This window comes from Anoplophora glabripennis, unplaced genomic scaffold, assembly GCF_000390285.2.
Source record: "Anoplophora glabripennis isolate ALB-LARVAE unplaced genomic scaffold, Agla_2.0 scaffold3, whole genome shotgun sequence".
In the NCBI taxonomy this organism is placed as follows: Eukaryota; Metazoa; Arthropoda; class Insecta; order Coleoptera; family Cerambycidae; genus Anoplophora; species Anoplophora glabripennis.
The window spans coordinates 1,152,647-1,179,961 of NW_019416486.1; the positions used below are offsets into that span (position 1 = coordinate 1,152,647).

The following is a 27,315-nucleotide window of genomic DNA, read 5'->3' on the forward strand; positions in this document are numbered from 1 at the left end:
AGCGACGTCTCCACCAGGACATCGTCAGATTACTTCAGGAGATTTATCGGTCTAATTAAAAAAGGCAGAGGACCAAGGACATTTGTTTCGGTTCTCGCTGATAAATACAGATCAAAGTTAATGGCAGCTTTAAGGAACGCAGCTTTAGAAATTAATGGCATCGGGATAATATATTTACTCCAAATAAATTCAAGGGATTTCTAATAAGTCAGCATTCAGCATAAGAAGAGTGAAATCATTAATTAGACAAATATTATACACGGGATAATTCAAAATCAGTGAATTAATTAAAACTAATTTACTTTGTATAACTAAATTCTTTTTTCCAATGTTTATTGATGATCAGTATCAATGCAATGTAGATTTTTCGATATCATTTGATAAATTTGATCAGGAAATATTAATAAGAGGACTGCGTTTTCTATGCGCCTAATAAACCGGTAGATATGTAACTCTCTAGTTCGCTCCATTTCGCACGACAGTGCCTCTTTTGACGTGCTCCTGAACTACGGTCCGTAAAGAAACGGTCGCCGCATAAGTCAATCAGCCAATAAAAAACAAATACGTCACCAAATTCCTCAGTTTATCTTTGTTCAACCGTCATCTCTTTCTGACTCATTGCATATCCCATAAGAAAATAAGAGGACAATTTAAAATTGTCACTATTCTTGTACCACGCTGCTTTTAAAATAAAATAATAAATTTAATTAGTTATGATTATTGTTAATCAATAGGTAATTTGAGTCTAAAATATACAAACTGAACCTCTACATTGGAATTTGGAAATAAAAGGATGAAATGTGAAATTGTACCCAAAATACCCACCACGATCGGTCACCATTGTTGACGTTTGGTTACATAATTAAACTAAAATTTGTGTTAATTTTATTACAGATATCTATTAATATCCATAATCTCTAATAAAATGAAGGGGGAAGTGAATATCAATTTAGACCTATCTTAATATTCTCTTGCCTCCAAAATAAAAACTATACAATTTATATGATCTTATTGTATCTGCTTTTGTCTTTAGTTAAATTTCAAATAACTTACCAAAGTACTTTAAATCTTTATAATATGCTACAACATAATTTATTTTTGTACGTACCAACTACAGTTATCATATTTATCCTTTTACAGTTGATGTTCTGAATTTAAAAAATTCTTAAGTTTTTACAAGTAGGTAACCTATACAGTAGTTTTTAGCCTTGAAAGAATTTTTTTCGGTGTTCGGAGTTAAATGGAGGAATAAAAGGCAAGGAAGAAGAGGAAAAGTTATTCGCACAGAACTTTTGACATAACATTTAATTTTAAGAAAAAAAGTTTTACAAAAATATAAAATCACATTTCGATAGATACTTAAAATTTCCTATCGCTTTTCTAACAATCACATCAATTTGTTATACAACAATAACAATAAATTTAGTCCTTGTGAAGTTAATGCAATCAATTAAACTAGAAATTTAACATTTAACCTGTTTTCTTTAAGTCATTTTCTTGATAAACTTAATTGCTCTGCTTGAAGATCGCGTTCAAAGTTTGAGTCTTCAAAATGTTTACTACAAATATGCCCAGTTAATGATTAAACAAATCGCGTCTTTTGCACCGTTCCACCCATAAGTTTTTTATCCTTGGGAAACACATTAAATCAAATTTTTTAATTGTCTCGTTTAGCACTATAAAAATTATTATTGCAAATTGCAACACTATACCTCACTCCTGGCATTTTTATGTGATAAATTAATAGTTTATTACAGTACAGTACATTACACCATCAACTTATTAAAAACTATTATCAATGACTAACTAATTACTGCAATATACCCAAACAACTGTGAAATATTTACTTAAATACTTTGAAAAATTAAAAATTACTAGTTAAGTCGTATGTAAACAAACATGAATCCTAAAGGTTAGAAATCTTGTCACATGGTATGAGATAAGCCACGCCCATAATTTCTGTCTATTACTCGACCGTCTTTTTTACGGACCGTGCTCCCGAACTACTTCACTATTTGTGGTACTTTAAAATCCATGTTATTTAATGTTATTTTAATTATACAGGTTACTTTGATTTGTAGGTCATTATCGTAATAAATAAAAAACAAATGCTGATAAATATTTTTACACTTTGTTTTTTAAACACCATTGAATATCGCGCTAGGATTGCTTTTTTCAATTTTTGAATATTAATTTTGCAAGAAAACGTGTACACTGTTCAAGCAAAAGTATAAATGATCCTGTTTTTTCGACTTCAATACAAAATATATTAATAAATGAATAAGGCAAAAAATAATATTGAAATAAAGAAAATACAGTAAAACCTGTTACGTTTTTATATTTTATTAAAATCGTGATACTTTAATTTAAATAAATCTGAATATTTAATAGTGTCAATACTCCAATTTAAATAAATCTGGCCCGACACCATCTCCTCTAAAGGAGCACAAGTGTCACTTGAAAAATAATAGCGAGGAAAAATCAGCAGTTGCGGAACACAGGACAGGACACCCGATATAACTAATACCAAAATTCTAGTAGAGAGAAGATTGTAGCCAAAACTCGATGTCGGAATACGCAAAAATTTGCAACAGATTTCAATATGTCGTCCATCAAGGTCATAAATCTGTAGAAATTGACGTTACTTCAGGAGTACCTACCTTAAAGTTTTATCCTTGAGTATATTTATAAAATGTGCAATCGATAATAATTTAACAGTAAATGCTTCATTATATGTTTTTACAAAATTTGTAATATCAATTACTGTCTTCGTCTTCAACAAAACCTGTGCGTTTAAATAGTGTATCAGAAATAATTTATATTTAAATCCAAATAAATGTACTGTTTCTGCATTTACCACTAAACAAAATATGACATCTTCGTATTCAGTTACCCCAATCGGTTCTACAAAATATTTTTCCCTTACCTTCGCTAGTTAATAGGCGTAATATTTCTTGTTTTACTTTTTTTATTCTCCACTATACAATTAATCGCAGAACTCGCAGATAACAATCTCTAGCAATTGGTAAACAATTTTTGAGAGAGATATTTATAATTGTTGAATTTAAAGAATATACTTTCACACTCTGTATCTCATAAACAAAAGATGCCCATGGTTCATAGGAAAAATATCTATTTTTTGAAGTTTTATCAGTTCCTGAACTTGTGGTACCTTTATCCAAAACGCCTTATATATAACTTTTTGTATTTTTGTTGCTTTTTTCCTTAAAAACAAACATTATTTTTTATAGGAAATGTCAAAATAAGTACCTTACTACAAATAAAACTAAGCCATAAAAAAATTATAGAGTGTAAAAAGTTCTGTAAATTAAAAATCTTTCGAATACACTTTTAAATAAAGATTTTTGGTTTACGGAACATTTTATAAAATATATATCTTATTATTAGCTATCGTGTTTTTTTCTCTATTGTAATAGTATATTACGTAATAAGTGTTGTAAAAAGCATTTTACGCACGAATGGAAAAGTTACGCACGACGCCGCGTAGCGGTATGTACTATACTTTACATACGACCACTACTGTAAATACTTAAAAACACACCGTCTGCGATCAATGTAAGATTCCTCTATTTCTATTACGTACGGTAAAAAAATCGCACAGCTTGGTAAAAAAATCGTACAGTTTTCCTAGCAACCACCTAGCAACGGTGAATACAAACAGTATTGTATTGACCGTTGCTAGGCGGTTGCTAGGAAAACTGTACGATTTTTTTACCAAGCTGTGCGATTTTTTTACCGTACGTAATATANTGTAAATTAAAAATCTTTCGAATACACTTTTAAATAAAGATTTTTGGTTTACGGAACATTTTATAAAATATATATCTTATTATTAGCTATCGTGTTTTTTTCTCTATTGTAATAGTATATTACGTAATGTGTTGTAAAAATCATTTTACACACGAATGGAAAAGTTGCGCACGACGCCGCGTAGCGGTATGTACTATACTTTACCTACGACCACTACTGTAAATACTTAAAAACACACCGTCTGTGATCAATGTAAGATTCCTCTATCACGTACGGTAAAAAAATCGCACAGCTTGGTAAAAAAATCGTACAGTTCTCCTAGCAACCACCTAGCAACGGTGAATACAAACAGTATTGTATTGACCGTTGCTAGGCGGTTGCTAGGAAAACTGTACGATTTTTTTACCAAGCTGTGCGATTTTTTTACCGTAAGTAATAGGAATCTTACATTGATAGCAGACGGTGTGTTTTTAAGTATTTACAGTAGTGGTCGTAGGTAAACGTATTAAACTAATTTAAATAAACTTTAAAAAATCTTTGATGTAAAAAATCTAGATGCAGAAAATATCTAATCTAACGTTGATATTGCAGAAAACAACTATTCTATGGGCTACATGTCCTATCTAGCATTGAATTACACCAGCAATATCTAGTACATAACTAGTAGTTTATCTAAAATAAAAATCAAAACTGGTATGTTTAAATATTATAAAAACATTCTCTGGATATATATTTCTAAAATAATTCACTTTCATTTTTCTATTAAAGATTTAGCTATTTGTAAAGAAGATACGTATTAGCGATGCATTCGTCAGTACCTATTAAGACAAAAACAGGAATGAATTTGAATTAATACCTTCCACGTAATGCCATTTAAAGTCTAAAGTCATGCATTTTGAGATATTATTTTCAGATCCCATGACCGTAAGTAAAAATATTTCCCCGCAGAAAATATTTTTAATGCGGTCTTCGTTTTCACATTCCCTTACCCAGGCAGCGGCAAAAGCTTTTTACCCGCAATCGTAGTTCAAGCAGTAATATTTCGAAATAATTGTCCAATAAAGTTGTTTTTCCTCAGACAGATGTACATTCATTCACATATTTCTCGAAAATTTATTTTGCCATTAAATATAATGTATATAAGAACTCTATATCCATGAAGATACCTCATATTTTTTTCTGTTTTCCACTTTTACATATTCGTAGGCCAAATAAGTAAGATACTTATTAATATACTAAAATTATTATTGTATAATAATGGTTTATATAAGATAGATACTATATGCATATGAAAAAAATTAATTTTCTAATACTTGTTTGATTGTTTTGATTAAATAGTTTGATTGAATAGTGTAGACCGAAAACTACTTAGGATATTTTTAGGTTTAAAAAAACACAGAGAATATATTACATGTATAATTCAGTTTTTTATTTGTAATGTAATGTAATAAAATGTATCACCTACAAGAAGGTATAGGTATGCATATGAAATATGCAGAAACTTATATTATTCTCATGATATATACGGATATAACAAATAGTTATACCATGTATTATTCTTATATACATTAACAAGACATGAGAAGATATAATAGCTTGCGTCATCTGTGATTGAATAACAGTATTCAATATAAAAGGGAAAAAGGATTTTATAGGAAGTTAATAGCGCCATCTATTGACCAGTACTATATTCGAATGTGACATATAGCACTGACACGACCCACATTAGAAAGTTTCTACTTATCCCATCTAAGTGCCATGCAATGCGCAAATATCTGCGCAATAGACTAAAATTCATATTGGTGTGCTTGTTTGAGTCGAGTGCATTTTAAACATGTTGGAGCGAAACCGGGTTGTGTTGTTTTAATGAAAATTTGTGATGAAATATGTCAGAAATAAAACGTGTTACTTTAAGTACATTTGAACCGCAAAATGTGAGTGATAAGGTGAATAAAAAATCGTGTAAAACTGTAAGGATATCTGTGATTTTACCAGAATCGAATGAAGACAACTGCCCTGAATACAACTATAAGGACCAACTAGCAGCTGTAAAGGTAACTTATGACAGAAAATGGTCTCGAATTGTATTTTAGACCAAGCAGAATTATATATAGAACCATATAAAATAATTTGCCGATGTTCCTAAACAGTTTTGACAGTTAACAACTCAAATTTTCTTTAACTTGTCAACGTCTGTTAGTGTAAGTCTCTGAAGGTTTTATTATTAAAGTATCTTTAAATTTACTTTAATTATGAGGTTAGCATTTACGTCGCCATGTTTAACGTAGATTTTACAAAAAAACACACATTTTTGCATGCTGCAGACGGGAAAACTTAGACTAAGAGTCCATTGTTTTAAATGATGTCCCCATCTCATCCCATTGTACATTTTACCCAAGTTTGTCTATAAACCACCTCCCAGGGCTTTTCTCAGATCGATTACGTTTATGTCCTTTTATTCCTCCCAACCTAGGATATATGCAGAATTTGCAACTGTGCCCGTCCGTGACGCACTGCAATATGCAATGGAAAGTGCAATACTTAGCAGCACCTATCATTATATCTGCAGTTAATTTTTGCGTACGTAGTCTACTTTCAGCAATAATTTATGTAATTTCGGCTCTTCAATTTTTAGATAAATAGCTTTCCGCAACGTTGCCAAACAGCAAAGCTGACAAACTTGCGGGATTAATTCTTAGCCAAGAGCGCGTGAGAACATGTTTGTCGGTACAGCTCGAAAACGTCACGTAGTACACACATCAATTAACATTAAAATTAGATAGGAATAACAATATCAGTTTCACATTAAGTTAGATTACATCAAGGTTTCACCGGTCACTTATCCTGGAATCGATAAAAAAAAAAGTCCGAAAACAGGCAAATGAATATAATTAAATCAGAATGTATAGATCATGACTCATAGTTTTTGGAATAAACCGCTTATAATTTAATGTAGTACAATGCTAGAATTGCCAAAAAAACGAATACTTGAACAAATAAATGTTTTTGGTATTGGTGGGTGCAAAAATTCACTAGCTTGGGAGATATGCATAGATAAATCCTTCGCATGAGGTCTACACCTATTAATAGTCAATAGAATGAATTTAATATTTAATTATTTAATCTCACTGTCATTTAAGTAATATGGAAAGGGAGTTTATTTATTATGCGACGAACTGGTTGGTGATGATGACAGAGAGAGCGCGCTATTTTTTAATGCACATAGATACCTAGATTCGCTGAATAAAATTAGGTGGTCACCCAATTATTTTTTTCGGGGATTATTAAACATATTCGTAATATCTGAATTTGTTTTTATATCCCTGTTTTTTGCGATATTTTCACTATTGTCGAGATTGCATTTGGGCGCGCAAGTATTGGGAGAGCAGAAAGCGAAAGTTGTGGTGGTAGACCGCTCGCAAACCAAACTTCGAAAGCCTGCCTCGATGTCTCGGCTGCAAGCGATACTAGTCCGTATGTTACCCATGGTTAAGGTTCTGTGAGGCACTCGCACTGTCCCACGTTTTATTTTACCCGGCAGATTTTATCTTCATCTCGAAATTCTTGTTTCATTAGTACCCGTAATGAATTTATCACTGCTTCTAATATAACTAGGTACATAGGTACTAAAAAATATGGAACATTTTTCTTTTATTTTGAGCTCTACAAATAGGTAAGGTATTTCCTTGCCTTATTTCAGTATCAGTAGAGGTTGTACAACAGATTTCTCCAGTGGCGTTGTCATTTATGGGTTAAAATAAAACAAATCGAAAAAAAGTCGAGAATTGTTTAGAAGGTATCTGATGACTCGTCAGTTTTATTTTATTCCTTCTACTATTTGCCTTTGCAGTGTAATAATAGGTACCTAGGTAGGCATCTAGTAATCTATAAGTAAATAACAAAAGAACTACTTTCTTCAGTACCAAACTTATTCAATGCTACGCCGCTGAGTTAGTCATTGCTCAAAATCAATTGAAGTAGGTAGGTAGATATGCATAATTTTTAATTTTTATTTATTCAAATTATTAAATTGTTACCTTTTTGTGCTACACCCATGCGAATGAATATATTAAGCTTCATTTTGTGTCGCCACACATCCTTGTTTACTGTCGCTAGAAAAAGAGGACGGATAATTTAAGCAATTAATTATATTTAGATACTGGGATAATGGCGAGGTATGCCAAGTTGACCAGTCATTATTCACACATTAATTTTTAAGTATATAGGTACCGTGTGTTTCTTGCAAAAATCTGAACTTAGGTACATTTTTGTATGCTGCACAGAGTGATCGCGTAAAGCAAGGTTTTTAATTATGTTTTCGTTGTTTGTGTATTTCCTTTTGTATCAGTATATATGTATTTTTTATTTTTGTCAAGCATTTCATCTATTCTCAAGCAAAATAGTCCCATTTAATTTGACAAATAAAGCTGGTTTAATGGTTTAATAATTAATTAATTAATAGTGGCCGCATGGCACACGCGGACCACTACGTGAGGTTGTATCAGGAAAGCAGAAAAGCATGACGTTAGACGTTACGATGAATTTATGAGCTTCTCAGATGATATCCCTGTGTTCATAATGTACCACATTAGATGTGTATAGAATATATGTAGTATATTAAAGTGAGGCATACATTTGATAAAGGTTCAGATAATTTTTTAGGGCAAAAATATTGCGACGCACCATTTTTTTTTATAAGAGCGATAATAGTTCCAACATGAGCCATCTTGTATAATATGATCGCTTTTTTAAAATAGACAATTAAAAATAAAAACTCAAATGCGTCACTTTACGGACAAACAAACCATTTTGTAATTAACTCGTTTCCTTATTAGCCTTGAAGAATCAATAATTGCATCTCCAATCAAGTTAGAAAGCAATAATTTCTCCATTTCCATCTAGGTATCTCATATTCTCTAACTGAGCAGTCGTCAGAGGCGTGCGCTTAATTTTATTTTGTATAATTTTTCGATTATTCCAGTTATCTTTTTCGTGGTAGTTTGTTGACTCAAATTACACATTTTTGCATAGATAATTAAATAAACAAAATACCTAAGTACCTACCTAGCAAACAGAATTTACCACTTCCGGTTTCCTGTTAGATTTGAGTGGGTCGACAACAATAAGTATCAATATTATACAGAGTGCATTTCGATTATTTCACTTATAGGTGAAGGTATAGTTATGCGGCGTATGAATTTTAACTTATCTAACTGTGAAGAAACCGTACAAAGCGTTCTTTTAGGTCAAGGTTACAAATCAGAGAATAATTTAATTCATTACAAGATGGAAAAAACTTATAAAAAAACTTATAAAAGGAATAGTACTGCATTTTTGATGTATTAGTACGACTTTTTATAATGCTACCTACCTAAGTATTTATTAAAATCTAATTTATTCTCCTTGTCTCTTTAAAGAAGGTACCAAGGGAGGTACATTGACATTTCAAATCTGCTTTGTTTCACAGTAAACTTCTATTTCGTCATTACATACATACATACTAAAATGCATATGGTCGTACTTGTGTGCGTGTTTACATAGTTTTATTCATTAAAGGCAATTTTTGAACTTTTAAACATAAATAATTTTAGCTGATCCTTTCTGCTCATTTCATATCATATCCTAACATACGTATTTTATACCTATTTCTATTATTTAAATTTTGCTGATATATATGTACCTTATAGGTACATACCGAGGTACATACTTTAAGTTTATAAAATATTTAAGGGTTCAAGAAATCGGGGAATCATTTTATTTTTTATTGCATTTTCCTTAAGATAAATTTAATATTTTGTACTAAATATATTGTGGAAATGGAAATATTTCTTTATCCTGCATAAAGTGAAAACAATATTAAATATTGGGAGAATATTGCCTAATAAATGCAATTGGTGATTGTAAATATCAATTAATACTAGCACATATATTTCTTTGGTTTCATGTTTAATCTTTTTTTTGCAGAAACGCTTAAAACAAGGTAAAGAACCTAGTGCAACAGAAAATGGGCTGGACCCTTTTCCCGATGATGATGATGACGTTAGAAGAATTGCGCTCGAAATGGAAGCAAAATATGTAAGCTTTATATTTACTTTCTATCTCTAATATATTGATAAAATTTGTGTAGGTATTTAATAAAAAGGTGAAACTATCCCAATTTTCCATTCAAAATGTGACTGAAGTTTGTATTCAATTTTTTCTTTTCTATTATTTTCTTGTCACCCTGTTACAGTAGAATTTATTCTTTGTCTTGAATTTTGTGTTTGTCTTGTGATATGAAAACATATATATTATTATTTTATCATGTCACATTTGAATAGATATCAACTGCTATAGTCTTTCCGAAGTCAGTTGAACATGTAAAAAAACGCCTGGCAATAAAATTTAATGACTTTCATAGGCGTCCCTAAAAAAGTTTTCTGATGAAGGTAAAACATTATAATAATTTGTATATAATGTGCAGAAAACTTCTATTATATGTTTATTTGGCCAACAACATATTTTAATTATTTATGTCCTCAAACAATTTTATTATATTGATGGTAAATTTCACCTAGTTCCATTTCAAAAGGTCTCCAAAATGCCATGTTGTAATAATATTATTTCTCCCTTTCGCAATTGTAATATTAATGATTAATAAAAGGTGCCTATAATAAATTAAAATTACCTGAATCACACCAAATTCCGCATTGCTGCACTGCACTGCTGGGCAATTTGCCGACCACTTGTCAACGGCTGAGATTTATTGCCCATTTGTATTTTGTTTGCCCGTGCTCGCATTCTTCCACTGGGCGTATACATTTCTACCACCGCCACGTTTAGTTTCACCAGACCTGTATATGGATATGGCTAAATAAATATGGGAACAAGTTTTTCAAATATCTCAATGCCGAGTTGCTGCGTCAGCGACCGAACCTGATACACACTGTCATCCTCTTGGCTCTTCATTTGATATTGGAAAGACTATAATTAATGTTCTTTTCAGGGCTCCGGAATGAATTGTGCTAAGAAGAAACGGAAAGGTAGGAAAGACGATTATGCCGACATCGGCATGGGTTACGATGAGTCTGATTCCTTCATTGACAATACCGACGGATATGATGAGATCATTCCTCAAAACGTTACTACCCTCCATGGGGGCTTCTACATAAATTGTGGAGCCCTCGAGTTTAAGACTGATGAAGAGGCCAGTTCTGATATTTCGTCTAGTTCCTCCGAAAGCGAAGACGAAACAAGGCCATCCAGTAATCGAAAGGTATGTTTGTATTATACTCTCCTAAATAATAAATACCTACTGAATAAGTCTAATGTTTTTCTTTTTAGAGGATTTTGGATACTTCAGAAGAGAGTGAGAGTGACACTGGCCCAACCTCTCATCTTGAAAAGGTAAAGAGCATTTAACTATCGATAAATCATAATTTTTGCACTTTTTTTGTTTGATTAATCATTAAACTTGTTTTTTTTTTTAGAAACCAAAATTGCAATCATCCAAAAATACTATGCAGCAGGCCATTAAAAAGAAATTATTTAGTCAGAATAAAATTCAGGTTAAGAAACGAAGGCTGATCGATCCGCTGAAGAAAACAGTGAAAGATCTCCTCCGAGAGAAACGAGAAGATCTGAATATGAGTCTTCCTTTAGAATTACAAGATGAAAAAGAAGGTATTTGGCGAAAATTAACGTCCTGAAAAAATTGCCATATATACGTACTTTTTTGCAGATAACGTGGAAAAAGATTCGCTTAAAGAAAACAAGAAGCCAATGAGTATTACCAGTGTAACCGATGCCATAGAATCCGTTGTCAAACAGGTTGTGGAGGAGACGGATTACAGTCCTAACCAGAATAGTAAGCAGAGTAGTCCGGATATAAATAAGAAAAATGATTTGGTAATTCCCAAAAATGGTATGTATTTTATTTCTTTGCACAAATTCTGATTAATTTTTGACAATCACTTCTTCAAATTCAGTTGTTGCAGCAAATTTAAGTTATAATTGTAAATTTACACTTACATTTATAAGTTTCCATGCTAAACTACATTTTTTGTCTTTATAGCTATTAAAATAAACTTTTACGCAATTTTTATGACTATCGAATATTTACTGTAGATTTACATTTACATTCGTAAATTTACAGAAGGAATGACATGTTTTGCCTTATAACTATAAAATTCAGTTATTACGGCGAATTTTATAACTAGCAAATGTTTAAAAATTTGTTGTAATTGTAAATTTACACTTACATTTTTTCATCCTATATCTATCAAAATAAACTTTTACAGCAATTTTTATGACTATCGAATATTAATTGTAGATTTAGTTTTACATTTGTAAATTCAGGGGAAACACACTTTCTGTCTTTGTAATTGAAAAGTTTATTATTACAGCAAATACAGTCACCTGCAAAAAAACCGGCCACCCTAAAATATTTCGCAAAAGTCCCCTTATCTGCTTAGTTCATAATCTAGTTAGTAACCTAAGCTAGTTCTTTTTCATTATCAGTGCTTTAAGATGATTGTTCCACATCTACGTAAGCCTAATTTTAATTTTACAAGCCAAAATTCCCTTTTCAACGACATTAATATGCTCGCGTAAATCACACAGCAGCAGACTATGCATCATCTCTTATCATTGATGTTCTCTAGAAGGCAAGTACGCTTATGTACATTGTTTTTGGAATTAAGTTTGACAGTCGATGAAAGTTTTCACCCGATAACAATGCCGTTAACTGTGTTGCTGACGCTTCTGAAGTTTTTGCATTGATTGAAGATGGACGTAGTCAGTGTTATGTGTCTCGTTCATTGGGAATATTTCATACTACCATTCAGGATGCGTGGAATCGGTATCTGGAGACTGGCAGAGTCACGAGACAACCAGGATCCGGAAGAAAAAGAGTAACAACAGTGCTTCATGATCGTTCCGTTGTGTTCAACACACTGAGGGATCGCAGTTCAACTTCAGCATCGCCTTCTAACAGTGCGAGGGGTTCAAGTAAGTAAGAGGACAATTAGGAGGAAAATGGTTTATCTTTGTTAAGGCCAGCCATAGGACCACAATTGCTACTTAGGCATCGAAGGGCACATCTTCAGTTTGCGCGATTACATGTAAACTGGATTCCTCGGCAATGGAGTGAAGTTGTTTTTACTGACGAGTCTCATTTTTGTCATCATCTGATGGTCAGGAAAGGGTGTGAGGAAGACAAAATGAACAATATTCAGACTGCAGCATCCCTGAACGAGTATCTTTTAAAGGAGGTTCTGTTATGATGTGGGCAGGCATTTCTATGGAAGCACGTACCGACCTTATATTTGTGGATAATGGAGCTTTGAACGTCCGCAGATATGTGGAAGATATTCTTCAAGAAGCTGTCGTTCCATTTTCGTATTTTATTGGGGATGGCTTCGTTTTAATGCAAGACAATACCAGACCACACACTGAACGAATCGTAACTGAATACTTAAAGGAGGTCGGTATTCGTAGACTTGATTGGCCCGCATGCAGCCCGGACCTTAACCCAATTGAATATCTTTGGAAGGAACTTCGGAGGGCTATTCGTCGTCGGCCAGTCATGCCACAGACTCTTCAAGAGCTAAGACTGGCCTTTCAAGAAGAATATTAAGCAATTCCCCAAATACGCTTAAGAAATTTGATTGACTCAATGTCACGACGGTTGAATGCTGTAATTAAGGCTCGAGGAAGAAGATATATATGCTATTAACATATATATCTATATTATTATCATATATTATTAACAACTATTAACAACCAGGAGGTCCATTAAAAACATCCATCATAATTTTTTAGGCATAAGAAAAAAAGTGTGTTTTTGTTCCGGTTCTGTTATTGTTTTAATTAAATTTAATTTTGTCTTAAACAATTTTATTTCGTAGTTATTCGTTGTAACCTAAATCGATAATGAATGGTTCTGCAACAAAATATCAATTCTAAGTTACATTAATTAATACTTAGGTGCTTTTATGAAATATTTTAGGGTGGCCGGTTTTTTCGCCGGTGTATTACAAGTAAATTCAAATTTACTAAAAATTCAATTATAGCAAATTTTATAATTATGCAATGCTTGAAAATTTAATATAGGCAGTTATAAAAAATAATTACTCTTACATTTGTAAATTTAAAGGGGAAAACACACTTTTTTGTTTTTATAATTGTAAAATTATTGAAAATTTGTAACTGAATTTCCACATGAATTTTCCAGTTTGCAAATTCAAGTCACAATCAGTGAAAAAATGTATTGCTTATGTCGGTAACATTACCAATTCTATCTTAATTGTCTGTTTGTAATTGTAAATTTTTACTTGCAATTATAAATTTCCTACAGAATGGAGTTACAATTCTACACTAAAAGAAAATCTACGAGTATATTTGTGTTGTTTGGCTAAATTTGTACTTTGCCAGTTTTATAGTGACGACAATGACCTTCATTAATGAAATATTTAATTCACACTCATTTTTACTTATAACTATACAGGCTGTTACAAATTCGCTTCTCACTACAGGGATCTAAGAGGTATGAAGTAGCTTAAATGGGGGCAAAGTTGAGTAATCAGGGGACCAACAGTATGCCTCTAAAAAATCGAGGCCCCCCATTTGAGCTACTTGGTATCTCTTACGGTTTTCAACATCCTTGTAGTGAGAATTGAATTTGTAACAGCCTGTATATTTGCATTGTGGAATGCAATATTTTATATTTAATTTTATGTGAAAACATATTACAGATTTGCAAATTTTTTCAGTGGATGTTCCATCGTCCATAGAGGGTGGTGAATCTAGTCAAGAGGCAAATAAATTGGAAAAACCCGAGGTGAAGTTACCAGAAAATTTGCCAGCGGATATTTTAGACCTAATAAATAGAATAAAACAGGCAGCACTGGAATATAAAGGTGAAGGGAAGAAGAGGTTCTTTTCAGATGAGGTCAACTTGATGCTTCTGAAGTATGTTTTGAGAGAAAATTCTAAAATCTTTTATTTACTGTTTTTTTCTGTTTTCAGTTTGGAAAGGAAATGCAAGATATTGGGTAAATCGTCAAGGGTCAGGATATACGATCATCTATCCTTATACACAAAGGTTAGGAAAGAGACTTTAAGTCGCCGTGCCAAAAACCTCTTCATAGAAGACGAAGAGAGGAGGCTCAAGAAATTAACGATTAAGCTGAAGGATAATATCGACCAAATCATGCCGTCGTTGATGATGAATTTCGAACAGGAAAGCCAAAGAATTCTACAGAAAAAGTAAGAACTTCATATTATTGGTGATATGTGTTAATAATTTCTCCGTTACAGATTTTCGAAAGAGAGTGCTGATTCTGAAGAAAATAAAGCATTGAAGATGCCCAAGAGGCGCTTCAAGTGGACTGATGAATCCAGGTAATTAATTTCAATATTAATAATTGTGTTAAAATAATATATTTCAAGAGCATATAAAGGTCATACTTTTTTATTTAATTTTGTTTACTGAATTTTGACTCGAAATTTCGTGTTTTTGTTCAAAATTTTTAATTTAAAATAACAAAAATAACACTGAACATTTAGATTTTTTTAGTAATTTTAGTAGTTGAATAGAAACTACAGATCCAAACTATAAATTTCAAGTTTCAACATCATTCTAATTTGCAGTTTGGAGTTTTATCTTCATATTTCGAATTTGAACTTGAAGTTTCAAGTTTCAAATGTTTGATGTTTTTATTCTGAAGTCAACGTTCCAAGTATGAGCATGTAATTTAAATTTTTTTCCAACTTCGAAAATGATATTTCTCATTTGAACCAATAATTTTAAATTTACATGACATTGCAAGTTTGAATTAGAAATTTTTGGTTTCAGCTTATAGACTAGGCGGTATCTGTTTTGGTTTGGGTGAATCGTAATCCACTGAGACTTTTAGCTTTCAAATATTAAATATTGGGTATAGGACCTTCATACTTGGCCCAAGAAAACTTCATGTTATGCAGAATCATCACACCAAATTTCATCAAAATTGGTTAGATAGATTTTGCATAATAATTTTGCAATCCAGATTTTGAAAAAAAAATTGCAAATTTTCAAAATCTTGCACAGCAAAAACCAAGGCCCTTAGATACTTGAAAATTTAATGACATATCGAAGGGCTCTCAAGCTTTCCAACGCTTTTTGAAAAATTTGAATCCGTCAATTAGGAGAGCTCTGGCGCTTGTTTAAACATTGGTTGAATTTTTGTACTTATAAACAATTAAATAACTTTGTGAATATTCAATTAATTCAAATTTTTTAAAGCAGGTTGTAAAAGTAATTAAAGTATAATTCAAATATTATTTATTGTTTAAAATATAAGCAAATGAGAAATTAACTCATTATATTACTAATTTTTGACATATTTTGAAAATTGTTGTTTAAACAATTTTAGAATATTTAAATAAATTTGTTTTTGATCTTTGATAAACAGTATATAAGTTTATGCACTTACCTTTGAAACAATAAAAAAATAAAGTTGATAATTAAAGGAAGTTTAAAGATAAATAATTATCAGACTGTTGAAAGAGGAAAGACCAATAATTATTAACGATAGGCATTTGAAAATACGTTAATTTTTTTTTTAAATCGCAAGACATCGATTTTAAACAAATGTTCAAAATCGGACCTCTAGAAGCTGAGATATTAAAAATTTTTAAGCACGTCGCAATTTTGAACTCGCCGATTCAATTTTGAGCAGGCCGAAGCGGCCGCGATCCCTGCTTCCCCCACCACCACCCGTACGATTTTCTTGAATTTCTCACTTGCATAAATAACTTTAATCACTTTTTAAAGTAGGCTGCCAATGAAGAAAAGTATTGCAAACTTAGACTTGGTAAGTACTCGGAATACCAAAGGTATTTTTCGAAAAATTAGCCCGGATGTCCCAGTACTTTTAGTGTAAATGACAGTTAACTTTGATCGGATATAACTATGTAACTAATTGACCAATTGATCTGTTTTTTTTAAAGAAGTGTCTTTTCAATAACTTTTAAAACCTATTTTAAAAAATTTGATTTGGTTGAATATTCACAAAGTTATTCTAATTGTTTATAAGAACAAAAATTCCACCAATGTTTAAACAAACGCCAGAGCTCTCCTAATTGACGGATTCAAATTGTTCAAAAAGTGTTTGAAAGTTTGAGAGCCCTTCTATATGTGATTAAATTTTCAAGTATCTAAGGGCCTTGGTTTTTGTGGTGCAAAATTTTGAAAATTTGCATTTTTTTTTCAAAATTTGGATTGCAAAATTATGTAAAATCTATCAAACCAATTTTGAGGCAATTTGGTGTGATGATTCTATATAACATGAAGTTTTCTTAAGCCAAGTATGAAGGTCCTATACCCAATTTAAAGACCCCAAAAAATTCCCTGAAGAGTAATGTTTTTTAACCCCATTTTTGGCGATTTTTTCGAATTTTACAATAATAATCATGATTCATTCAATTTGTAACTTGTCATATTTTATAAAAAATTTGATTACAAACATTTTTTTCCTCTTCCGTTTTCGCCTAAAATCAAGTCTTGAAAAGATACATAGGTAATTAAATAGGAAGAAAAATATGACATTTTTCGAATTTTTTCAACATATTGTGCCGCCAAAAGTTAAGCCCACATTTTATTTATGCACATTGAAAAATTTTCATTTCTATTGATATTTGAAAACCAAAAAGCCAAAAATCTCGGTGGATATACGATTCATCCAAATATTGTTGTCAACTAAACAGAACGATGTCATACATTTAGATTTTTTTTATTTTGTAAGTTTTGTGTCAGATTCAAATTAGAAATTTTAAATTTCGAGGCCAAATTTAATACTGAGAAGATGCATTTTGAAACTGTAAGTTTGTATTGCGAGTTTCAACTCGGAATCTCAAGTTTCAACTTAAAAATTCAAATTTAAACTTGAAATTTCAAAATTCAGTTTAAAATTTCAAATTTTAACCGTGAAATTCCAGTTCGGGTTTGAAATTTAATAAACACAAAAGTGTAGAAACTATGCAAAAACTTTTTTTTTTTGACTCTTGGATAAGAGAATAGTCAAAGTTAAAAACTATAAAAATTGAAAAAATAATGCTTGTTATCAGTATGTTAAGAAATTGTAATTGTTTCAGAAAACTACTGAAGGATATACTAAGCATAAAAAAGAGATGCCTCATACTGGAGGGCAAGCAGAAGGACAACCTGGAAGACCAAGTCTGTCAGTATTTGAGGAAGGAGATACTGCCGCTGTGGCCTGAGGGGTGGATGTACCTAAACTCTCTAAAGAAGGTGTACAACAACATGACGGAAAACGCAAAAATGCTGGAAAACAACAACTCGAAGAATGATACACCAAAGCAACATTCCGCTATTACGATAACACCAGTTTCGAATAACAAACCACCCAGTAAAATGGACGTTAGTCCCAACAGTGTCACCTTCAGCAAAATCGGTTCCAATGAAGCGAAAGCCGGCCCGNTTTGTATTGCGAGTTTCAACTCGGAATCTCAAGTTTCAACTTAAAAATTCAAATTTAAACTTGAAATTTCAAAATTCAGTTTAAAATTTCAAATTTTAACCGTGAAATTCCAGTTCGGGTTTGAAATTTAATAAACACAAAAGTGTAGAAACTATGCAAAAACTTTTTTTTTTTGACTCTTGGATAAGAGAATAGTCAAAGTTAAAAACTATAAAAATTGAAAAAATAATGCTTGTTATCAGTATGTTAAGAAATTGTAATTGTTTCAGAAAACTACTGAAGGATATACTAAGCATAAAAAAGAGATGCCTCATACTGGAGGGCAAGCAGAAGGACAACCTGGAAGACCAAGTCTGTCAGTATTTGAGGAAGGAGATACTGCCGCTGTGGCCTGAGGGGTGGATGTACCTAAACTCTCTAAAGAAGGTGTACAACAACATGACGGAAAACGCAAAAATGCTGGAAAACAACAACTCGAAGAATGATACACCAAAGCAACATTCCGCTATTACGATAACACCAGTTTCGAATAACAAACCACCCAGTAAAATGGACGTTAGTCCCAACAGTGTCACCTTCAGCAAAATCGGTTCCAATGAAGTGAAAGCCGGCCCGAAAGTGACGGAAATCAGTCCGACAAGCTCTCACCTAAGTTCGTTCAATATTAACAACTTAATCCCTTTAAAAACCTCTCAGCCGCAAAAGCCTAACGTTGTACAACCCGCCAGTACTGTTAAAGAACTCGAGAAGCCTAGGCCCGAGAAGGAGCACGATTTCAAAAAGGCCGCTGCATCACTGCCAGAGTCTTATAAGTTCAGTAGGAATCAGGAACCGACAAAAACACACCCTGACAGCAGCGTGATCATAATGAATTCCCGAAAGGACGAAATCAACAACTTACTGAAGGAGAACAAGGAAGTTAACGCTGTGATATCCAAAACCCCACACTGCCAGCTGATCGATCTCACCGACGCACTGGAGGACAAACGCAAATTGAAAACGGAGGAAATTAAAACTTACAAGTTCAAGAAAGAGCCACCCGTGCCCAGTTTGATCAGTTCTACCAATTCCAACGATTACACGGATGTCACGAAATTATCTAGCAAGCACCCAGAACTGAGCGTTACGCCCGCCTTCACCCAAAAACCTTCTTCAAAGTCGGACGGCGACGAGATCCAAATGGTTATGGAGAACCTGAAGGCGCTGCAGAAGCTCTCGTCTCCCATCAAAGCCGATAACCCCACCAGTTCCCCCGTTTCCGTTATAGCGTACAATAGAAGCTTCTCCCCGAAATCAAACTCGAGCCAGAGTAGTCCCGGGCACCGGGGCAGCGAGTTCAACCCCAAAACCGACTTCTCGGGTAGCTTCCAGGACGAGTTCCAGAAACAGTTTATCAATTCCCTGCAGCAGATGGCCACCGCTTCCAGTTCGAGCAAGCCGAGTTACAATAGGTGCAGTTAGTGGAACATTCGTTTCGTATCGTTTTGTTTGTCTGACAATTGGTATAGAGGAGTAGCCGTCATATTGACGGTATACCTACATGTTCAGGTAAGAGATCGGTGTTTGTATAAGTCAATCATTATTCATGGTTGAAATGGGAAATTTCCTTAAAGTTTGCTCGCACATATCTTATAATTATTATTATTATTAACCCACCGTAATCAAACAATTTCATTATCAAGTCGCATCGCTTAAGGGATTAAGTCACTGTAACGGCCTAAAAAAGCGTGTTTTTGACAATTTTTTTTTTAATAGAAGGAAAGGTAATAGAAAAAAACTCTAAGTACGTTACTAGAGATGTCGGCAAACTCCGATGATGCGGAGTTAACCTTTCTCTCGGGCCTCGCTATGCACGGCATGGGCACCGCTATACGGTGCTTTCCTCGTCAGTTGGTAAATGTAACATTTTTTGGAACACCCTATACAGTGTAAACTCTTTTTAACGAATTTTAAGGAACTGGGGATTTTTTTTCTTTATAAAGAGTTTTTGTTATATGGAGGGAAGAAGGAAAAATAACCAAATTTCTCCAATTGCAATAATTTCCAATTTTATTGTGTATTTTCAATAGGTAATTAAATTATTCCAAACACATTCGAGGACTTCATAACAAAGGGGCGTATGAATCAATTTACCATTTATAACAGGCGTATGTTCATACGCCTCTATGTGATGTTCGAGAGATGTAAGATGGTTCATGCACCTAACATAATAACGCCTATAAAATTTTAATTATTGTAAATACCGATACGCCTGACTAAGGAACTATGCTCCACCTTTTTTGTGGCTCATACGCTTGAAAATACAATTTTCGTGATATAGGTTCATACGCCCCTCTGTTATGAAGCCCTCGATATATTCTGTTAACTTTGCCTGTTGTGCTGTGCCAATATTTGTTTTGTATTTTCTTAAGTATTTTATGCATGTCTTGGGATGTGATGGAATCATCTTCATGAAACAATAAGAATTTTTTGATGAGTTTGGCGGCATCAAGTGCTTGTTGAACAGTTGGTGATGGTTCAGAATCGCCCACTTGATCATCTTTATTATCTTCATTTGGTTCCTCTTTACTTTTTGACACTGAATCAATAATGTCTTCATCAGTGAGTGAAGCGTTTGTGGCCAGGTCCTGATCTATATTTTCGTATGTTTGTAAATCTTCGCAGAAATTATTCGGTTGTATGCTGAACTGTTTAATCTAATCACTCAGTGGTAGATTGTCCTCACTACCAAACTGTTCTGTTTCCACTGTCTGACTGTTACATAGTCCCGCGTGACCGCTGCTATTACCTCTTTCCAGGCTTTCGATATGAAATGTACTGCATGTAGTATATTAATCGAGGTCTTGCCGTCAGTGCAAGATACTGGTTGTATATGCTGGGAAAAATGCTAACTCTATGTTTCGAAGATTGGTTATAAAAGGGTGGGCAGGGAAATTGTCTACTAGAAGTAAGATTTTCCGTCCCTTTAATTCAGCATCCCATTTTCTAACTTCTTTTTCAAAGAACTGCGATGTCATCCAAGGTGACTTGTTCGCTTTATATGTGACTGGCAAGTGTTTTATGTTCTTGAAACACTGAGGGTTTTTCGATTTGCCTATAACCAAGAGCTTTCTCTTTTTCGTGCCGCTCATATTGGCAGCTACTAGAATGGTAATATGCTCTTTAGAGAGTTTTCCTCCCACACATTTTTCTCCTTTGAATTTAAAAGTTTTGTCAGGCGTCAACTTGAAAAATAGTCCCGTTTCATCAGCATTGAAAATGTCATTTTAATTTAGGCCACACGTTATTAATCCAGTCATAAGTTACATTCATATCGACATCTCGCGCCTCTCCGTTCATTTTACCATAGGTATTGTTATGACAGTGCTTAAATTTTTCAAGCCAACCTTCTGATGCTTAAAAGTCAGTTGTTCATCTAATTGTTTGGCAAACTTCTCAGCCTTGGCTTTAACAATTGGCCCCGAGATGGGTACATTATTCTGGTGCTGATTGTTAAACCACGACAACATTGCTTCGCATTTTGGCTTCCTTAATTTTTTAGTGGACACTCCCTGCAGTTCCGCCTGTAGAATTGCTTCTTTGTTTTTCCAAATGGTAGCAACAGTAGATGGACTGAGGCCTAAACGTATTCCAACATTACTTTTCTTTTCTCCTTTTTCTACCGCACGTATCAAACAAATTTTTTCGTTAACATATAACACTTCTTTTACTGGCCATCTTGACAGTTTTAAAGTAGGTTTACGACTGATAATTCACAATAGGTGTCTAGTGCGTTTAGTAACTGAGTGCAAAATTTCCTAGAAACAATGTAATCCAAGAGTAATGGCACACGTGTTCCAGGCAATTAGCAATAACAAAAGCAAGGCAGTTGTTTACGACCTCAAGGTCTTTCTTAGAAATTTCGGCACCTCAAAGATTTAGTCGGAACCTTTTGTAAGCTGATTATAAAAAGAATTACACTATAATATATAAATATTTGCTGGCGTCTAAATATGAACATATTTCTTCGTAATAGAGAATGGCTGTTGCGCTATAAAGAGTTTATTAATGTGTGGGTTTTGACGTAAACCAACCAAATTGACCTAATTTCTATGTTATAGGAAGTTTTTTGTTATGAAGAACGACGTTATAAAGAGTTTACACTGTATATAAAGGTCATCAACATCGTAACTTCATAATTATATCTGGACCGTTTAAAGTTCAAAACAATATTTTTAGACCTCCTGTGTATAAAAACCTATTTAAAAAGTTATATTTTCTTCTTATGGAAAGATTTAAAAAGAAAACTCCATAATGAACGTAAAATATGGTAATAAGTAAAAAAAAATCATAGGGATCTCGTGCGAGATTCAAATCGTCGACCTCCGGGTTGCAACGCAACACTTTTACCACAGCCATTATTGCCTCTAGACAGAGTTTGTCCGTATTAGTATTTGAATTCCTGTTCATAGCCGAAGTAAACAAACATTTTCGTAATGTTAAAAATTTTATTTTTCTGTAGTAAAATCGTCCGTGAAGGACTCTGAATAGTATAAAACATAAAAATAATCGCCCATCGCCGTACTGGCGTCGCGTTGTACCAGTCGCCATTCGTAACAGGCAAAAAGTATTTGTTTTGGTAGGTATTTTGTATATTTTAAATACTCAAAAGTATTTAAATTACATTTAGTAGATTTTAAATACTTTTTTAAAATACAAAATAGAAAATACTTTTATTAAAGTATTTGAAGTACAAAATATTTTTGGGGTTATAACAAAAATATTTTAATTACAAAATACTATTTTATATTTAAAATACTATGGTGTTTTTCTTGTCAAAATACTCCCAGCTCTACTGTTGATACTGTGCATTAAAGAAATACATGTCAAGAATCAACGATCAATTATCGATACTGGACTATACAGATAACCCCCATGGCTGCTGTACAGGGTGAGTAGGCATACGGCGCCAAAATCTCATGCCTTTTCACGCCTGGGGACACCTTACGCATCCCCGCCCTTCAGGGCTCCCGTGTAGGTCTTTGCTCCCGGAGTCCACCACGTAGGTATGCCCCATGTTTCCGCGAGGCTTAGGGCTTCGCCGCCGTCCCCATGTAGTTCTCCTCTACACAACATCTAGGGCCCCTATTGAGACAGTGCATACAATTCTGCAAACACGCCGCCAGAGGGCTTTGCCCCGTTGTGCCCAACGTACCCCATTCAGAGGGCGCCTAGTAGTCTCTGCCACAACGACCAGTCTATTAACGGCTTGTATGCGTGGCCGGTGCGGTTACCCTGTGATATTTACTAACTTTAATACATTTAATAAAATCAGGGTCTAGGGCTGCGCTAGCGTCCAACGAAGCAACAGGCAGCGCAGGCGTAGTTACAAATGTAGCCACACAGTGCTCTCTGCAAATAGTTCCTAAAGGGGACGAGCGCTTATCAGTAGATGGCGCAGCAAGTGGAGCGCGGACGATGGTCCGTTAGAATGATAAGCAACTTTGAGAATCATCATCAGGAATTTGCGCAGATAAGCGACATGAGCGTCATTCATCAGAATATTGTTATCAGTAGAAAGCGTTATCAGCTAATAATGTATATTGAATAATACTTAAATATAGTGGCATTACCTACTTGACACATAACAACGAATTAAAATCTAAGTGTTATCATAATTCGTGAGTAGTGCTGTGTCTGCCGCTTCTTAGCCCATAGAACGTCCTTGTCCTGCAGACATGGTGCACGACAGTCTGCTGCTTCTTAGACGGTCTGGATATTCAGGGTATTCGTCAGGTACAATGTAGGAACCTAGAGAAGAGGCATGGAATGAGAAAAATCTCAATATGTGTACAACATTTATTAATATAAATCAATATTCTTTCTCTTTTTATTTTTTAATAACTTTAATTTTAAAATATATAAAGTAAAGGAATGTAAAAATATGTAATGTAATGTTATGCTAGTTACTATGCAACGGATTTTTCAATATACCACTCATTCAATAGTAAAAAATGATTTAGAAGTTGTAAGACGTTCACGTTCAACCAACTAGTGTTTCTATACTATGTCATTAAAAATTAGTGCTCGCATGACCTGAGAGTATCTTTTCAAACTAGCATATTTTACTATTTATTGAATCAGTACAACAAAAATGACGACCTGAAATGCAGAAACTCTAAGCAACTCACCCCGTTTTTGTAAACTAGGTCGTTTTGTAGCTTCTCTCTCTCATCAGAAGTTGTTGATTCCTCCCGCTCTCACCCTCTCGCATTGTTGCTCTTGTCTATCTCCCTCCATCTTACTAAAAAAAACATACATTTCTTTAATGAATTTGCTTTTACATCCTTTTTTTTTTGTATGCCTATAAGTTTTTAGCGTTCAATTTTTATGTGCTGAAATACTGTGCTTTATTTTTCTTTATAAGATACCTAGTCTATTTTGTAGTCATGAGAATTTTTTAATTTTTTCTATTGAAATAACGCGCTGTATATCACAATAGTAAAATTTTAAAATAGGAATTTTTTGGTTTGTTGTTAAAATAACACACTATATTATACGATTCTTATACTTTCAGGATTTCTAGAAATTTATATATGATTTTCGGTTTGTATTTTTCAGATGCTAAAATAATGATGATACGGATAAGATTTTTATGGTTTGATTTTCGCTTGCATACAGATTTTTCATTCTAGTGAATCGTAGCTGTCTTTTTTTGCTAAAGAATATTTTTCTAGTAATAAATGCAACTAACTTATATTTATTTCCTTGTTAAAGTGAAGTACTTTAATGTTACTGTTTTTGTGAAATAGTTTCAATCGTTCGTGCAACTTACCTTTTATCCAAAAGTAAAGCACTATCATACTTATTGGATTATGCACGCCACCACCTGTAGCACTCACTAGACGCACCTTTTTCATATATATCACCAACATTTATTTGTTGTGGTCAACGTTTTAAATTGACATGGCTTTTATTAACTATTTTGCTTCAAACAGTCTATAGGATGTTGATAAAAACTATCACATATGTAGGTGTGCAGGCAATGTTAGTTTTCTTATCGCACGTAGCCAGACCTAGGCATTATTTTTAACTGAATATAATATAGCATTAATAATTTAAACTCTCTTTTGTAAAATAAAGTTATTTCAATACAATTGGCGTTCTAAAAATAAACATTAATTTACTATTTAAAACTAAAAAATGATAGACAAATAAAATATTGTTGAAATAACTAATAGGTATTAGGTACTATACAGTGTGATCTTGATCACATGGGCTTTAACATGGCATGACAGTATTAAGAAGTTACAAAGCTTACTATACAGTTTAATCGTATACAAATATTTAACATATGCTGCCACTCTTAAAACAGAATAGTTTCTATTTTAACTCTTACATATTAAATTGATTTTATTAAAAGTATTAAAGTTAGTAAATATCATAGGGCAACCGTGCCTCCTACGCAGGCAAGTGGTTAATAGACCGGTCAATGTTGGTGGAGATTACTAGGTGCCCGCGAAATGGGGCGCACCGCGGCAAAATCCTAGGCACGGGCCACCCGGCGGTGAGTTCACGGAGTCCTACGGGCTGTCTTAATGGCCGCCCAAGAGACATCTCGACGTTGTGTAGCAGAGTCCTACATGGAGACCATGATGGGGGCGAAACCTTACACCTCGCGGAAACATCGGGCCTACCTATGTGGTGGACTCCGAGGGCAAAGACCTACATAGGACCCCTGAGGGGCAGGGGTGCGTAAGGTTTCCCCACGTGTGACCTTGAAATGTTCAAAAATGAACAGGATGAACCTTCATAGAAAAATCATGGGATTTTGGCGCTGTACGCCTATAGTATACCTACTAGGGTAAAAGATCACGTTTTAAATTGGAAAAAAAAATGTCACATTTAGCGCCATCCCAGGTGACCTTTAATATCGAAGCTGTCGTATGTCGCAGTGCGAGAGTGCTGATGGCGGTGTTGACGGTTTAAATTTCGTGTTCAAAAATGGTGAAATTGATTGAAATTCTGTTTAAAAGTAACACAAAAATTAAATGAATAAACGAATTATTTACCAATAGACGATATGCTCTACAAAAACAGGTATTTGCATCACACAAATAGTGAATGTTGTGAAAATTTAGTATACCATCTCCCGAAAAACAACATTCATCCATAAAAAGCACCTTGCTTGTAAAATCCAGATCTTGTGCTATTTAATGTCGAAACCACGGGCAAAATTCCACACGGTGCTCACTTTGTTATTTAATGCCTGAACCATTTCTACATGACATGGGATGTAATAACTGTTCCCGTAGTACACACCACACGGTACTGTTAGATACACCCACTTCTCAGCCAATGTTACAAGTAATACTGCATTACAACGCACGTGCACAAGATGCACATTGTCGGCTTACATTTATGGTTAATTTTCTTGAAAACAGGCATTTAGACAATCGGTTGCTTAATAAAAGTTGCTCATTTTCGTATCCTCTCTCCCTTTTCAAGGAACCCACTTGTTTCAGAAACACCCTGTATATAATAACTACTTTTTACAGTAAATATACAAATATGTTCTGAAAAATATAAATTTTTGGCAATTCCTAGTAACATGTTGAATCCTTATTCTTTATTATCGTACTTATGGGCGATGTGGATCATTGACCAAATTGACCACTGGTGCCTTTATATTTTCATAATTTTTATAATAAGTATGGTTTATTAACTAGTTGCTAGTTGGGACATGTAACCCATAGATATCTGGAAAACTGATGGATTTTTCGATAATATCTGTCCATTTGAATTTGAGTTAAAAAAATTAAATCACCCTATTTGCACATTTTAATTTATAATAATTTAATTTCAGTAACTCGTCGCCTGTTTTGTCTCCATCAAACAACTTTCTATTGTAATGAGAATTCTGTTCTAAGATGGAGTCAAAACATAAAATTATAAATTATATTTTATGTTTTTCTTATTTCAAATAGTAATAATTATTTTGTTTTCAGCTTCTTAATCGAATTATCGACAGCAGAACTGTACTTTTTTTATGTAAATATATATCATACTGCCTACCAATATAAATATATATCAATATTGTAAT

General features: G+C 33.4%; 1 protein-coding gene and 1 long non-coding RNA gene across 2 annotated transcripts; one reads left to right on the forward strand and one right to left on the reverse strand.

Annotated features, from left to right (window-relative positions):
- The first annotated feature begins 5,599 nt into the window (after positions 1 to 5,599).
- Positions 5,600 to 27,315, forward strand: LOC108917794 (yemanuclein). Its single transcript, XM_023454685.1, has 12 exons — positions 5,600 to 5,825; positions 9,736 to 9,846; positions 10,757 to 11,026; positions 11,095 to 11,157; positions 11,241 to 11,433; positions 11,492 to 11,674; positions 14,523 to 14,721; positions 14,779 to 15,018; positions 15,070 to 15,153; positions 17,887 to 18,232; positions 18,849 to 19,781; positions 27,221 to 27,315. The coding sequence occupies exons 1-11, from the start codon at positions 5,658 to 5,660 to the stop codon at positions 19,692 to 19,694; spliced, it is 2,703 nt and encodes a 900-aa protein (XP_023310453.1). The 5' UTR covers positions 5,600 to 5,657; the 3' UTR covers positions 19,695 to 19,781; positions 27,221 to 27,315.
- Positions 23,044 to 25,368, reverse strand: LOC108917804. Its single transcript, XR_001964809.1, has 3 exons — positions 25,048 to 25,368; positions 24,404 to 24,516; positions 23,044 to 24,023 (listed from the first exon to the last, which is right to left on the reverse strand). It is a non-coding gene; the product is annotated as an uncharacterized LOC108917804 (long non-coding RNA).